The sequence below is a fragment of the Corvus brachyrhynchos genome, unplaced genomic scaffold, assembly GCF_000691975.1.
Source record: "Corvus brachyrhynchos isolate BGI_N302 unplaced genomic scaffold, ASM69197v1 scaffold101, whole genome shotgun sequence".
Taxonomy (NCBI): Eukaryota; Metazoa; Chordata; class Aves; order Passeriformes; family Corvidae; genus Corvus; species Corvus brachyrhynchos.
In genome coordinates this window covers 20,575,850-20,590,927 of record NW_008237239.1, presented here as the reverse complement: position 1 = coordinate 20,590,927, position 15,078 = coordinate 20,575,850, and the positions used below count along the sequence as shown (strand labels likewise).

At 39.0% G+C, this 15,078-nt stretch overlaps 1 protein-coding gene across 2 annotated transcripts in view; it reads left to right on the top strand.

Moving 5' to 3' along the window:
- PPP1R21 (protein phosphatase 1 regulatory subunit 21) overlaps positions 1 to 15,078 on the top strand; it is a 30,565-nt gene continuing 15,487 nt past the window's right edge. Inside the window, exons 1-9 of one of the 2 annotated variants that reach the window (XM_017730111.1) lie at positions 1 to 2,602; positions 3,026 to 3,172; positions 4,917 to 5,018; positions 5,711 to 5,875; positions 5,975 to 6,033; positions 8,429 to 8,523; positions 9,104 to 9,175; positions 10,811 to 10,863; positions 12,878 to 13,027. In XM_017730111.1, coding sequence (XP_017585600.1) covers positions 3,038 to 3,172; positions 4,917 to 5,018; positions 5,711 to 5,875; positions 5,975 to 6,033; positions 8,429 to 8,523; positions 9,104 to 9,175; positions 10,811 to 10,863; positions 12,878 to 13,027 — 831 coding nt within the window. In that variant the 5' untranslated portion in view covers positions 1 to 2,602; positions 3,026 to 3,037. The remainder of the gene's footprint in view (positions 2,603 to 3,025; positions 3,173 to 4,916; positions 5,019 to 5,710; positions 5,876 to 5,974; positions 6,034 to 8,428; positions 8,524 to 9,103; positions 9,176 to 10,810; positions 10,864 to 12,877; positions 13,028 to 15,078) is intronic. The other variant, XM_008630370.2, reaches the window with a different exon arrangement.

Here is a 15,078-nt window from a genome sequence, read left to right as displayed (position 1 = left end):
AATGGCTTCGTGTGCAAGACATCCTGGAGTACAAACAGCGGGCTCAGCTGTGCCAGGGAAGTGAAATGACAGTGTTTTCCCTTATTCTCCGCTTCCCGTTCGGGCACGAAACTTGGTTTTATCCGCTTGAGTGTGAGCATTTGCGAGGTCTCGGTCGTGCGTCTCACCCGTGTGAGCTCTCTGGGCGGTGCGTGTGGGAACTCGGCGCTGGCAGTGGTGCTTGCAGCGCCTTGGAAGTGAGCAGGACACTTGCTTCCACACTTGCCACTTGTCTGTCCCCGTTCTTCTGCCCTAGGTGGCTTTGCATCCTGTTTCTGGTGCTGCTTGACACAGGGTTTGCAAAGATTTGTAGCCCATAGTGGAGAAAGCCTTTCCTTTCCAAGGTGCCTGAGATGACTTCTAAAATAGTGGAGCCTTGCTTAATACGGAGCTCTTCATTCTTTCTTCTTTAATAAAAAGGAGACTGCTGGTCTTGAATGGCACAGTCCTTCAGCAGCCTTGGGGGAGAAAGGCAGCACTTTGGTTTTGTGTAGCCCAGCATCGGTGACTGGCACAAGGCACTTGTCTGTATTTGACACTTATCCCAGCTTACAGAACCATATGTCTTTAAATACTATTCTCCTTGGAACTGCTATAAAAACACCATGTGTAGAATCTAAATTGTTCACAGATAGATATCCTTTTAAAGCTTCTACAAAATAATTTTAAGAAAATTTAATTTTTAACTTTGCATCTTTGTAGGTGTCAGAGTTCATATGTCTTGTTGTTTTATACAGAGGCTCTGTTATTCCTTGGAGATCAGTAGTGGCTGCGGATAAGATAATGGAGGGATTTTGGTGCTTGATTCCTGAGTGAGCATTTGAAATGTGGGCTTCTGACTACAGCTTCCAATAGTTCCAGCTGCTGGATCCTCTTTCTTTTAGTATCATGATGTCCCAAAGCTTTCTTTGAGCTTCATCGTGCACTTCTCAGCCTGTGGCACTTCCTTTATCCTTTGTGGGAGCTATTTTTTTCATCTCGTCCCATTTCTTGTGCAGTGCAGTTCATTGTGGGACTCCCCTTTGCAGAACCCTCTCCTCTTTGTGCACATGTTCAGTTGGCTGCTTGTTGTGTGCAAGTGGAAATGAAGAGTAGCCCTGGAGTAGCCTGTTCACTTAATGGTGCTGTGAAAGCCATGGAGAGAGGTGAACAAGAGTTTGACAGACTCAAGCAGTGCTGGGGGAAGTCCCTGCCAAAGGGTTGCTTTTCCTCTCGGTTCACAGAGCAGTCCAGAAGGAGGATGAGGGGAAGAAGAGGCTCTGAAAGCACACAAGTTGCAGCTTCTGGCTCTCTCATGAAGGAATGGTCAAAAGGCTCTTGCAGCTTGTGGCAGCCTGTGTGTCTGGGGTCTGTGTGTGCAGCAGGACTGAGCTGCTTCGTTCTCTGCACCTGATGTGTTCCTGCAGCTGTGGCACAAAAACAGGTGTGGAAAACTACTGCACTGCTTTTTCTTGCTAGGGAAACCCCGTGCTTGGAAGTTTTTCCATGGTGCACTTGGAAGTTTCTTGTCTTACCTCTGTGATGCCTGAGCAGCACAGTGGGAATACTGCAGGGAAAACAGCTGTGTTTAACAATGACTTCTGACCTTTCAAATACACTCAGTCATCACACTGAAACAGTGAGCCGTTGCTGTTTTACATTGAGCCTTGCCTTATATGCACCTGCCAGAGGTATTCCCAAACACTGTACAAACCCTTTTAATTTATATCTGCAACAGCTGGACTCACGCATGTCAAATGTATACAAACTGCCTTTGAAGAAACCAGGATTCAAGCAATTTTCAAGGAATGGGAAGATGGAACTGTCGGTATCCTCATTGCTGCAGGGTAGAGGTACTCTGTGAAGTGACTGGGAAATAGATTTCTTGAGTATCACTTTTCACTGCAGTGATTTTAGCTCAGATTTTGTGTACGGTGTAAGTGAGGCTTAGAGGGCTTTTCCTTCTATGCTTTTTGTGCCTTTTTCTGTCAGTCTGTTCTCTCTGGATCATCTGCTGACACTGGTAATAAGTAATTTTGCATTAGAGTTCAACTTCTCTTGAATTGATACAGATTTTGACTTTGTGAGTCCTGCTTATGTTCCAGAACTGTTTATAAACAGTTTTGGGGAGAAGAGGGGAGACACACTGAGTATGACCAAGAACTTCATTAGTCAAGGACGAGGTTGCAACTTTTCCATATCCGGTCCTAGGTCTTGAAATCTTAACTATATTTAAGTAACTGGTCTTGAAAGGTATTTATTGAGTAAGAATTCTGTTCTATTTGACCAAAATGTTCAGGTGGTAAAGTAACTTCTTGTTTCTTGGCAAGTCAGGATATGAAATGGATACTTTTTTTCAACCTGATACCACTGCTATCTACCTGAAGAAAATACTTGAAAAAGCATTCACACCTGGTACTCTCCTGAGAGAATATGATGCTTTCTTCACTTTCTCATGAATAGCTTTTATTTATTCCCTTGTCTTGCATAGTTACTGGCATCTCTTGTTTTTCAGCTTCGTGCTCAGAACCAAGTCCTGAAAAAAGGAGTTGTAGATGAGCAAGCAAATTCTGCCTCATTGAAGGTAATCTCTAAAAACACCTCATGTCAGGTGTACTAAGCTGTGACAAAATAGGTAAACAGGGGTACTTCTTACTAAAAAGTAATGTCAATAAAAGAATGAATAAGGGACTTGATTTTAGTAAAAGAATTTCTGTTTTGCAGCTAGCCCGTTGTTCTCTGTAAGTTCTGGCTTTGTAAAAGGGCAAGGTTGCTTCTAGTTGATTAATGTGTAGAATGAAATATCTACTTGAGTGTGGTCTGTGGGCAGCTCAAGGAAGTGAAATAACTTTTTTCAGTTTAGAAATGATACTTTCTGCCTCTTCAGCGTTTAAGTAGTGAAGTGATTTTCTAATTTGTTCTTGTTTTTAATGTGATACTACTTATCAAAAGCATGTGTAAAAATAAGTGCGAAAATTTTAAAATCAAATTTTTTTTTGTCATTCAGGAACAACTGAAGATGAAGGATCAATCACTAAGGAAACTGCAACAAGAAATGGACAGCTTGACCTTTCGAAATCAGCAACTTGCCAAGCGGGTGGAGCTACTTCAAGATGAACTTGCATTAAGTGAAGCTCGGGGCAAAAAGAACAAGGTATGTGCTGAAGGCAAAGAAAAACTTGCTTAGCAGATGTCTGCTCCTCACCTGTCAAAGCCTTATCCTGATTTTTAGCAGTAGGTATTTTGTGTCAAGGGTTGAGCTGAATGTTCTTGTCAGAACTTGTGTTATTACCTCATGTAAGTGAAAATACCCATAAAAAGGGTATCAATATATATAATACTTGCTGCGTATTTCTCTTCTAGTTTGTTAGCTGACTGATACTGAATTGCTGTCTTCCTTTATGGATGCTTATTGAATGTTCAAACAACTGGGAAATGCCTTGGAGCTCTGTGATTAGTCAGCTGCTATGCAGAAGGCTGATCACTCCTCATTTCCCATCCGCACCTCTTTGCTTTGGGATTTTGATGTTGGTAGTTAACTCTTCAGCCTGTGATCATAGCTGTTCTGTGTGAATCTTGTCAAATGCTTTCAAATCTAAATGTTTAACTTGTATTCTTTGTCATTTCAAAATGACAGAATAATTTCAATACTGTGATCTTTCTGTGCCAAAATGCTTTCTGATTAAACCTAGCGATATCATATTCTGAGACCAGCTGTGTCTTCTGTAGGTAACATCAGAATTCCAGGGGTGGTGTGCTTGGACTTAGGTAATTCTCAAGCATCTCTTGCTACTTTCCTCATGAGGAAACCCCTCTTAATTACTGCTGTCTTTTCTTTTTGGTTACAGCTCTCAATGTGCTGTAGTTATCCAGAGTGACATTAAAGAAATCATTCAATTGATTAGTAATATGATCATCTTCCTTACTTTTCTCCTAAACTCTTGTCCATTTTTCTGCTGTCCAGTTCCTTAACAAGCATAATACATCTAACTACATTGTTCATGCACCACAACAGATTGTTCTTCCAAATGCAGTTTGACCCTTCTGTTCTTTTATTTCATATTGTGTAAGTTACTGTTTTGCTAGTTGTGTTTCCAAATTTTGAAGGACATCAGCTTGCCTGTAGCAGCTTTGCAAACCACTGCCACTGAGTTTTTCCCATTCATGTGTCAAAATGCACAGCTTTAGTTCCCTGATTTGTGTCAGAGTGCAATCTTTTTAGAAGGAGCAGAACATGTGCCCATATCTCAGGTGGAATTCACAGGCTGGCATCAAATGCAGAGGTGACTTAGCTGCCCTACCTGTCCCAAGCTCTTGAAGTTTGGTGTTGAGTTTAAATGCAAAGAGTCTCCCCTGTGTTTAATGACAATAATGCCTTTCTTCAGCAGTGTGGTGTATGGGATTCGCTGGTGGTCTGAGTCTTTGGGATTAAATGGGTGAAAAATGAGGAAACAGCAGAGGGATATCTGTAGAAAGACCCTGTGCTTTCCGTGCCACTTTGTGCTATAGCCTGCTGAGAGCAGCCTGGCTTACACCCGGACACTTGTGCCTTACACACAGCTGCCAAACCAACTGAGCCTGTGTGTGGAGGGTTTTGGTATCATGCAGGATTCCAGTGAATTCAGATGGACTGCTGCCCATCCACGTGATTCCCTGTGTGTGTGAATGGGACACCTGAGTGGAGGCTTTCCTTCGGCAGTGTTGTATCACTGTAGGGTAACAAGGGTGTGAAGGGAAGTGTGCTGCCTTGAGGCTGGTGCTCCATGCAGTATTCACACCTTCTGATATATCAGTGTCAGCAGGACATCTGCTCACGTGCCTCTTTTGGGAATTAGCTATGGGAACTATTCTCACTGACCTGGGATGTGGAGATAATAAGTGCATTTTGTTTCTCTTAGAAAAGTGTAGAATCGTCATCTCAGTTGAGTCAAGAACAGAAAAGTGTCTTCAATGAAGATCTTCAGAAAAAAATAGAAGAAAATGAGCGACTACATATACTTGTGAGTGAAATTTTGTTTAGCCTTTATTTTTGGTTCAGAAAGCTGGTGACACAAAGAAAGATACAGAAAGTAAAGTGCTGTCTGAAAATCTGGTGGGTTTAGAAGCTTCGTTGTATGCAAAGCAGCGGATGATATCAGGTAGTTTGTTTATAAAGATCTTCACTAGGCAAATTAGGTATTTTGACTTTGGATGTTTAAGACAGTGTGTGGAATCACATAATACATGTTTTCTCATTTCAATTTTTAACTTTTGGTGACAGCTGCCCTACTGAAAATAGCCTGGTACTGGATGGAAATTTCTTGTTAGTTCATAAACTGTTTCAGAATTTCTTTAAAGTATAAAATATTTTCTGCAAGTTGCCATAATTAAGTCAGGAATTGCTTTACCAAAATGGAATGCATTTCACTTTAAAAAACTTGAGAAAAACCTTATGGCTCAAGTTCAGTTTTTTGTGTGTCTGCTATTAGTCAGCAATATATTTAAAGAATGCTTGGTACTACAAAACTTTGTTTTTATTAAAGTACTTTATTCCTGAATCTTTTCTCTGTAAATAAAATAAAATTTCTGTTTGTCTGAGAACTAGTAATTGCTGTTAACCTGATCTGGCTAATGAAATTGGAGTGACTTATAGGACTGGATTCAGTAACAAAATGAAGCTTTTTTTTAAAGAGCTTTGCTTTTCTTCCTTTAGTTCTTTGAAGCAGATGAGCAGCACAAACGTTTAGAAGCAGAGCTGAGGAGTAGACTGGAGGTTTTGGAAACTGATGCTGCCCAGCACCAAGCTGTGGTGGACAGCTTAACGAAGAAGTACACAGAGACCATAGAAAAGCTGCAGAATGATAAAGCCAAATTAGAAGTAAGGAGTTTTTCCTCTTGCTTGCAAGTTTCAAAAGTTTGAAATGCAATGTCTTGCTGTGTCAGCACTTACATTGTGAGATTATCTTCTTGCATAAAGATCAAGTCTCAGACACTAGAAAGAGAAGCTAAGGACTGTAGGCTTCGAACTGAAGAGTGGTAAGTGTCTTTATTTCATATAATGAAAATTTCATTGATGTAAAGGAATAACTGCTGTAAAACATTAACTGGATTATTTTTTAAGGATAATACCTTTTAAAAAAAGAGTTAAAAAAAAAAAAGTCTTTGATAAAACTCAAATTATTTTATCATGAAGACAAGTCTGACCTGTGCGGGTCAAGCCTTCTTTTCCTTTTCTGTGTATGGAACTAGACAATTCCATGATTTCTGCTTTCAGTAAGAGCAGTTTTGTCTCCAAGCTTTTTAAATAGCAGTGATGTTGGTGAAAGCTTGAAGAATTTATTTGTAATGGAAAACCATAGAAAGTAAAAACTTGTATGAAACAAAGATATGTGAGTTTGTAAAAACTGCTTCTAAGAACAAAATCTGAGTATGCTCAGATATGCTGAGAGAACTGACTGAAAAGAGTTTCAAAAACCCCCCTCCACCGCAAAAGCTTCTTGAACAATTGTTTTTGTTTCAGGTATAATGTTCTCAGCTAGAATATTTGAAAGTTTTTATCAGAGAATTACATTGTTAGTTTTGGAATATTTTCGTTGTCTTGAAGACAAGTTGTAGAAAATGGGAAGTTGAGGACTGTGGGCCAAATCAAGTTAGGGTGTGTTTCTCTGAAGTTCATTAAGCTGCATTTTTTTAGAAGATATGTGTGCAGCATAGATCTTGAATGTAATGAACAAGATGTGTAGTGAATGATCAGATGCAGAGTTCCTTCTTTCACGTGGTAACCCTGAAGTGTGTATTTTAATTATTTTGATAGATGTGAAGATACTCGAATCTAATAACTCCTCTAATACAAGTCAGGGTTTCACTAAAAATAACTTGCAAAAGAGGATGAAAGCTGTGTTTTGCTGCTGTTTGCTTTTTTTGTGGTGTTTGAACAACTGTAGTCCTAATCTGCTACTATTTGGTTCAGGCCTTGTCTGTCATGTTTTATGATAACTGGGTAATTGGTATCATTGTGAGAAGTTGTCCCTACTATTTTAAGTTATGCTATATTAAGTTTTTAAAAGTAATAAAGCCTGACACTTCATTTTAAACACTGAAATCACTGTCTGGTGAACACATGGCAGGATGTGTCTCTGAGAATACTGCCCTTCTGTTTTCCCTGCTCTGTCAGGGGAAGGGATCCGTTTGCCTCTGACACCCACACTTTACTCAGAAAAGCCAGGGGATATGAGACTTGACAGCCTGCATGTTTTGAAAATTAAAGGGCAGAATGTAAGGCCAAACATGTCAAACTACTTGTTTATCATTCCTGTACAGCATGAAAAGGAAGTACATTTTCAGTTTGTCTTGGAGTTCATTTTCTATCATGCTCACTGCTACTGCAGTACCTACTGTACAGTTTCTATGCAGTTTTGGAGCTGCTCTCCAAGAAAAATATTTGTTAATGTGCATGAGCTACTTATTGTCTGGTTTCTTCTTATCTTCCTTATCTATTTTGGATTATTTCGCCTTGTTAGACCTGATAAATTTCTGTGTATTAAATGTTGTAAAAAAGAAAAAAAGCCTGTCCCTTTGACACCTTCCCCCCCACCCTCCACTATATGTGCAGGAGTTCTAGATGTCAAATGGGAAGCAAAACAGTGAAGAATTTGGGGGCCTAAGCTGGGTAAGGTGTGGAATTTGGTCTGACTCAATAATGGAGTGTTCTTTCTAGACATATGTATATAATGCTGGAATATATTACTGTTCATCTCAGGAATCTATTCTAATTATGTTAGTAATCTTGATTACTTAGGTTCACTTGTATCTATACAGTCAAATGCAAGCAAAGAAAATTTAGAGAAAAATCACTTGAGAATGTATCAGAAACATAATTGTCAAGTCTTGTCAGAACAGGCAGTATCATAGCAGTGTTGAAATATGGGGTTTTGAAAAGCCTTTGAGGTATTTCAGATAGTGATGTGACATAGTTAACTGAACTATTGACAGCTCATTACCTGCTTATTGGAATACTGCATTGGATGCATAGTAACAAATTTGAAGGCCCATTTCCATTCCCATTCAAATTCTAGTAGAAGAAAATGCCTTCATACAGCTTATATAATAGTTGCACAATAGGAAAATAAGGTGAATTTTAACTCTGAAGTAAATTGAGCTTCTCGAGAAGGGAATTTAGGATTTACAAGTTTATGGTAACTTTCACTGCTTTTCTTAGGGATTAGGATTCAATGTTGTGTTAAATACGACGTAAAGGAGGACAGATGATTCCTACTGTATTATTTCTATCTGACTTCTAGAAGGATACAGATACTGATACACTCAAGGGATGCTTATAGTGAGATATTGTGTTGGTGATACAGATGAAATTTTAAAGGTTTACAATGTGTGTGTGTGTGTGTGGTTTTTTGTTTGTCTCTTTGTTATTTAGCCAGCAACAGCTAAAGAATCTTCAAGCAGCTTTGGGCAGTAGACTGGAAGAATCTCTATGCATAATTAATGAAAAAGTACCTTTTAATGACACAAGTACGTATTGCCTTGGTCTGGGTATCTTGTTTGATTTTTTGGGTATCCATCTGAAGGGAGTAGTCCTTGAGAACTAAAATGTATTAGCTGTAAGAAATGTTGGACATCTGAACAGACGCTTGGAGGTAACTAGTAAGTATTCCTAATACTTGTCATGATCTTCTTCAGTAATCCTAAAATACCAATTTTTTAGATATATAATGAAAATTGAAGCTTTTGGAGGCTTTTGAGTGATTTGCCAGTTCTATTGCTTAGTGTTGACAGAATATTGTAAACAATGAGGGAACACTGTCAATTTAATGGTTGCTTCATAAAGATTGGTTACGTATCTCAAAGAGTATTATTTTTGGCAGGGTATATTCAAGAGTTGCAGTAAGTCAAGGTGGGGATAAACTGGTAGCTGCAGAGATATTGCAGCAATAGTGGTCTGCACTTATTACTAAGTGGGAAATTTGTCAGGGTTTCTCATTGATCAGAAAACATAGAGAGTAGTTCTTACGTGAAGGGGGAAGAAGCCCTTTGAACCTTGGGACTTTTACCTGAAGCAATGTTTTTCTGCTTCCTTTCCAACTGCTACTAGATGAGCTGAAGTGCAGAGGATCCCCTGGAGTTAGGAGTGCTCAGCCTTTGCATGGCTTTGGTACAAGCATGGGTTAGTATGTGCTGGGTCAATGCTGTGCACTGTGTGCTTTCCTAAGTAGCTGAACACAAGGGTGGGCAGGCACTGCCTGGACTCTTCTGGACCCTTCAAGACCAGGAGGACCTGGAATAGTGAAAAAGCTGAAAGTAGCGAAGAAGGAGCAGAGAAGTGAAAACAGGCTTTTGAGTTTCTTGTATATTTCATTGGTAGCTTTTGCATTTTTCATTCCATTTAAAACCTGGCGACAATGTTTTAAATAGCCTTAGGTTCTCTAAAAGCTGATCTGGCAGGTGCTGCAGGGGTGAGTGTTCCAAGTTCTCCACTGGTTTGGCAATCCAGTGAGTCTTGGCTTAGGAGCACCAGATCATCATCTCTTTGGGAAATGTTGACTCCCATGCAGCGCATCATGCTTAGGTGTTGCTGCCTTGAACTGGTATTCTTTTCACTTCTCTCCTCTCACTTTGCCTGGCATCTGCTGCCTATTTCTACCTCTCTGGCTTCTTTAGCTCATATTTTTTTTTATAGGTGGTTGTCATTGTAGCAAGAACTTTGCTAAAATAATTTATCTGCTCACTCAGCTGCCATTGCATAATGCCTTTGCTTGTGTAGTAGACAACACTGCAAATAGAGAACATCTCTTTAGTGATAGATCAATGTAAGTCAGGAGATGTTTGTTTGCTGTGGATTCCAGCTGTCTTCCTATAGCCTCTGTAGCTGGCTTCAAGTGTAACTAGCAGCTAATTTCAGTAACAATCAAATGACTTCCTGACTGCTAAGCATGATTTCCAGAGTAGAAAAAAATTTCTGAAGCATTTAGTTAGAAGTAGGATTCAGTAATTTTGGACAGTTTTTTTTTTCCACTGAACATAACTACCTCTTCCCATGCGTTCATAGCCAAATGGGAATGACACAAAAGGAATGAGAAACTGTAAGTTTCCTTTGTCAGCAAATTTTAAACTAAACTGGTTGTTGTTAAACTGAATTGAGAATGGATGTGAACCCTTTCAAATCTCTAAGACTTTGTGAGCTGTTCTCTAGGTACAAATAGCCCTCTGCCCCTCTGAAAATTATGCCTGCTTGTAACTGAATAATCATTCTAGTTCTTTCTTGACTGGAGCAGAATGCTGAAATACATGGAGAGTACATCTTAGTCTGAATTGTCAATATGGCAAATATACAGGAGCTTTAAAAAAGTTCAAGCCATTAAAAATATTTTAGTCTTACTTGGCCCTCCTTGGTATGAAATTGGAATTTGAAGATAATCTTGAATTCTTTAAGTGTGATTTCTTTTAAAAGATTTTTTCACTCTTGATTGTGATGAGTACTGTTCTTTGGGCAAGAGGAGTCTGCTCTTATCTTCCAAATTCAGGGTCTTCAGAGGATTAAATTTGACTTACAATCTGAGGCAAATATTGAACTGCTTTCCCTCCGTTCTTAAGTGAAAACTTAAGAAGCTGTTCTTAAGTGAGGGTATTTAGGCCTACCTTATTGGAGTCAATTGTTTCTATCTCCTTAGTTAATATTGCTTACATAACCTGTGATACCCCTGCAATGACATTTTTTTTAAAAATCAGTATTTGCCAATAAATGTCTCTTAAAACCCCCCACAATTTAACAAGTGCATATAACTCAATTTTTGTCCTGTAGGGTCTACTCGATACAATGCTCTGAATGTACCATTACACAACAGAAGGAATCAGGTAAGCCCTTCTTGTGGTTTCATGTGACTCTGTGCAACTTTCTACACAGATGCTGAAATAAAACCAGTCATTTTAGTACCTGAAATGGCAGAAGGTAGCCTGTCTTACTACTGTCATGATATTCTGGGGGCGTTTCTGCCCACTGAACCTCTGCACTTTTCCAGAGGTAGTGTAATTGTTCTTTTGTCAAGGAGTCTTACTAAAGTTATATGAAATATTCTTTTACTGGGTCCACCTGCAGTAAGCTAGAAGTTGGAACATTTCATTTTTAAAGTGGATTAAAGCTGCATTAGTTCAAAGGTCTTTTGTTGAAAAAAGGTAGGTTTGGTATCCTAAATTCCTTTTCCTCAAACTGAGCTTCTTCAGTCACATCACTTGAGCTCCAGAGAATGTATGCATTTGTAAACTGCACACTGGTGTGTGCACTAAAAAGCCATATTAGTTAACATTACTTGTCACTAGTCACAATCCTTTCAAGGAATAAATCATGTCACTTTGAGATCGCTGCATGATTCGTTTACACTTTGTGGGATACTTGTTGCCAAAGCACCTCTTATTGCAGCAAAGTAACCCTTATACATTTAAATATTTTTAGAAAACAAACAGTTTCTGTTCACTACTGTAATTTCATGAGATTCCTTGGGAATGTTGTTTATTCGGTATTCAGAAATGAGCATTGGTTTTCTGTGAATGGCTGAATATTTTAAGGGTTTTTACAATAGCAAATCAGAAACCTGTATGCAATCAAAATTTTCCTGTGTTGCTACCACTGAGGATGGGCTCTACAGCACTGTGGGTGTTTCTTCTATTTGCTGGTATGTCTCAAGCCTTCAAGTTAGTGCATTCGGATGCTGCTGCAGAAAGATTTAAAATAGTTGCTTTCTCCATTTTTCAGAAGTGCCTATAAAGAGACCTTTTTCCTAATAATGTCTGCTGTGAGACCAGGTGACCTGCTGTTCAGTTTTGTGATGGAAATAGCCTTGAATTTCAGGTTGCTGCTGCTGAGTTCCAAGAAAAATCTGAATAACTGCATGGAGAGTTTCTCCTTTTACTATTTTCTGCCAGCACTATGTCAGGCAGCCTCATGCTTCAAGATCTGCAGTCTTGAAAATGTTCCAGGACAGATTTTTATGACTGGCTTTGCCAGTGGAGGCAAAATGCTGGTGTATTAGCACAGGCTGCAGTGTGAAGGATAGCAAAACAGTAATAGTGTCTGTTTTCCTTCCTTGCATAGCTAATTAACATACACAAACTGAGTATAATGGCTGCTTTAATTGCTTGCCACCATCCCAGATCCATAATCAAGATTGACCTGATTTAACAGTCCATTGAAGCATTAAGAGTACATCTCTGAAGGATAAGTTATTCTTGGCTGAAATGTCACTATAACCTTATTCTCTTCCTATAAGTCACAACAGAATATAGTTTTCTTCTCTCTTGAATTTATGTTCCATTCTGAATTAATTTCTTTGATACCTTCCTGCTGTACTAAAGCCACAGAACAGCTTTACTCATGAGCAGCAGCTCAGTTCTGTGCAGGAGAATAAGAATTGAGTGTTCCTGGTTAGAGAAGCAAACACCTTTAATTCTGGGAGAAAACATTGGTTTTTACTAATTAAATTGAGGTTTCCTTGCAACCAGGTGTTGAGCTGTTGTCAGCAATTACTCTGTTGTTCTTTGGAAATTTCAGACATGGTTTCTGTAGTTGTGCTGACCTCTAAGTGTTCTTGTGGCCTGCAAGTTTGAAAAACGCAGCAGAGGCAAAGCATCACCAGTTGTGTGAAATAAAAAGACACTTTGTTGTCAAAGAACAACAGTGCCCTTCTGTGTGGCATTGTAGTTCATGAATAAAAATTAAGTTAAACATAATTGCTGCTGTGTATTTTAGGCTGAAATAGTAACAAGAAAGAAATTGGTGACAATGGTTTTTTGTATCCAAGCAGATGTTGGGTTTTTTTTTTCATATTTAAATAGATCCATGTCAAATACAGTCATTTTATAACTGTCTTTACAGCTGAAGCTGCGAGACCTTGCTGGCCAGGCCCTGGCTTTTGTACAAGAGCTTGTAACAGCTCTCCTGAACTTCCACACATACACTGAGCAGAAGGTACAGATCTTCCCCATTGATTCTGCAACAGACACAATATCACCCTTAAATCAGAAGGTAAAGTTTACACACTTCAGCTACAAGTCTATTCAATTCGTTAGACTTTCATGAGTGACTGATCTTAGTCGTGGAATGCCATCAGTGTGTTCCTGAGAGCCAGCCTCTCCCGTGTGAGAAGTCTTTTCTGTTCTGTGAATTCTCTGAATGTGAGTGAGGTGTACCTGCAGAGAATCCTTCCCCTGTGCCTCTGCTAGAAGAGCAATATGATTATCAAATCAAAGCTTTGCTTTTTAATTGCTAAATTGAAGTGCATCTGTTGAAAGTTCAGCTGACTTGTTTTAAAATAATAATGCACAAATATTGCACTGCTAAATAGAGCTTGTTTTAGTTAATGCACTGGGGCATGGGAGATGTTGAGACAGAATCTGGTCTTAAACACTGTTTAAAGTGTTTAGCTGTAATGGTAAAAAAAGCATGGAAGGTAGGCTTATGAGGGAGAGAACGTGGACTCTCTTCCCTTGTCAAAAACCAACTTTATGGTCTGATTTTGGGCTACTTGTGTGAAGATCTTTCCTGTAAGTGTTCCAAAGCGTCAAGTTTGTAAAGTATGTTGAATTTAATATGAGAAATCTGACTCATCTCTTTTGACACAATTCCATGGAAAGACTTTCTGAGAGTATCATCCAGAAAATAACTGTGCACAAGGATTTTTGTGGGGATGCATATATGTGTGCTTTGGAACAAGTTGCATTAAGATCAGAGTTGACTTCATAGTTTAAAGGGATCTGTGAATATTTAAGTTACAGGGTGTATTTTATGATTCAGTCTGTAATTTCAGTTTAGTAGTTGGTAGGGCTCAGGCTTAAGGTACTGAGATGAGTTGTGGTTTGCATCAGTCAAATGGCTGCAGTGCATGTGGTGTCAATGTTAACTTCCACAAAACTTTCCTGTTCTTTGGAAAACCTCCTATAATCTCTTTGCAGGTAACAAATGTGATTGTGAAGGTGGTTATCCACTAGAGAAATCCCATTCTGTTTTTTGCCTTCTCAGTTGTTTCAACTATTTTAGTCAAAAATACTCTCCTGCAGAAATTCAGCATAGATACTAGTTTGAGAACATTTTCTTGCTCCTTCCACCAAATGCACTCAAAATGACATGTCCTTCTTGGGAAAATGATGTGGTTTTGTCATCTTTCAGATTTTTTATGGCAGGAATGGCTTCTGGTTTTTTTAATGTGGCCCAGTGTGGTGACTACATTCTCAGATACTGCTGCAGTTTACACTAAGGGAATAAAATCAGGTTTCCTAGACATCACTTCTCACAGATTTTTTTTTTTTTCCCCTGACTTCCTAGTTAACACTTCTTTGTTGGTTTTCAGCACAGTGGAAACATGCAACTTAATCAGAACTATAATTTCATTTTCCTTTTCTTATAATTGACTCTGATTCAGTAGTTCAGGCTTTGTTTTCGTAATTATGTCTCTTGTAGTCTGCCCCATTGTGTATTCATGACCTAATTCCCTCAGTGCATGCTACTTCTCAGGGCTTTTGCTGTGACTTTCCAGCACTGAAGCATCTTTTATTGCTCTCTGAAGCTGTAGTTGCTCCTGTATTTTTGATTAATTTGTCTATTTGCTTGGCAAGTGTTCTCAGTGTGATTTTTTTTTTTTTAATTTTTTTTTTTTAGCTACCCCACCAAGTTGGTCAATAACCTCCCCTTAATATGGTAGAGAAAATGAAACAAGTGTCAGGTAGTGGCTTAGCAGACTTGCACTGATTTATTTTTCCCCAACTCCAGGTCTTGTCTGGTGCTTTCAAGCTATTTTCCCCACCAAACACTCAAAGTAGATGTGGACAATTCCCTGCCAGGTTCAAGTATTCCTTTTCTCTTTAAGTGTTGGATTGCTGGGTTCCGCTGGGTCTACAGCATCGTGCTGGATAATTCAAGTCCTCTCTCTTGCAACACCAGCCAGGAGCATTCTGCATGTATTATTTCTTCCTCCTTAGATTTAGGAATTTTCCCTAATTCCATCCGGGTTTGTGCATGCATGGATGAGAGCTTAGCATCTCACTCTTCTTGTTAACACTGTGTTACTGCACTGTAATAAT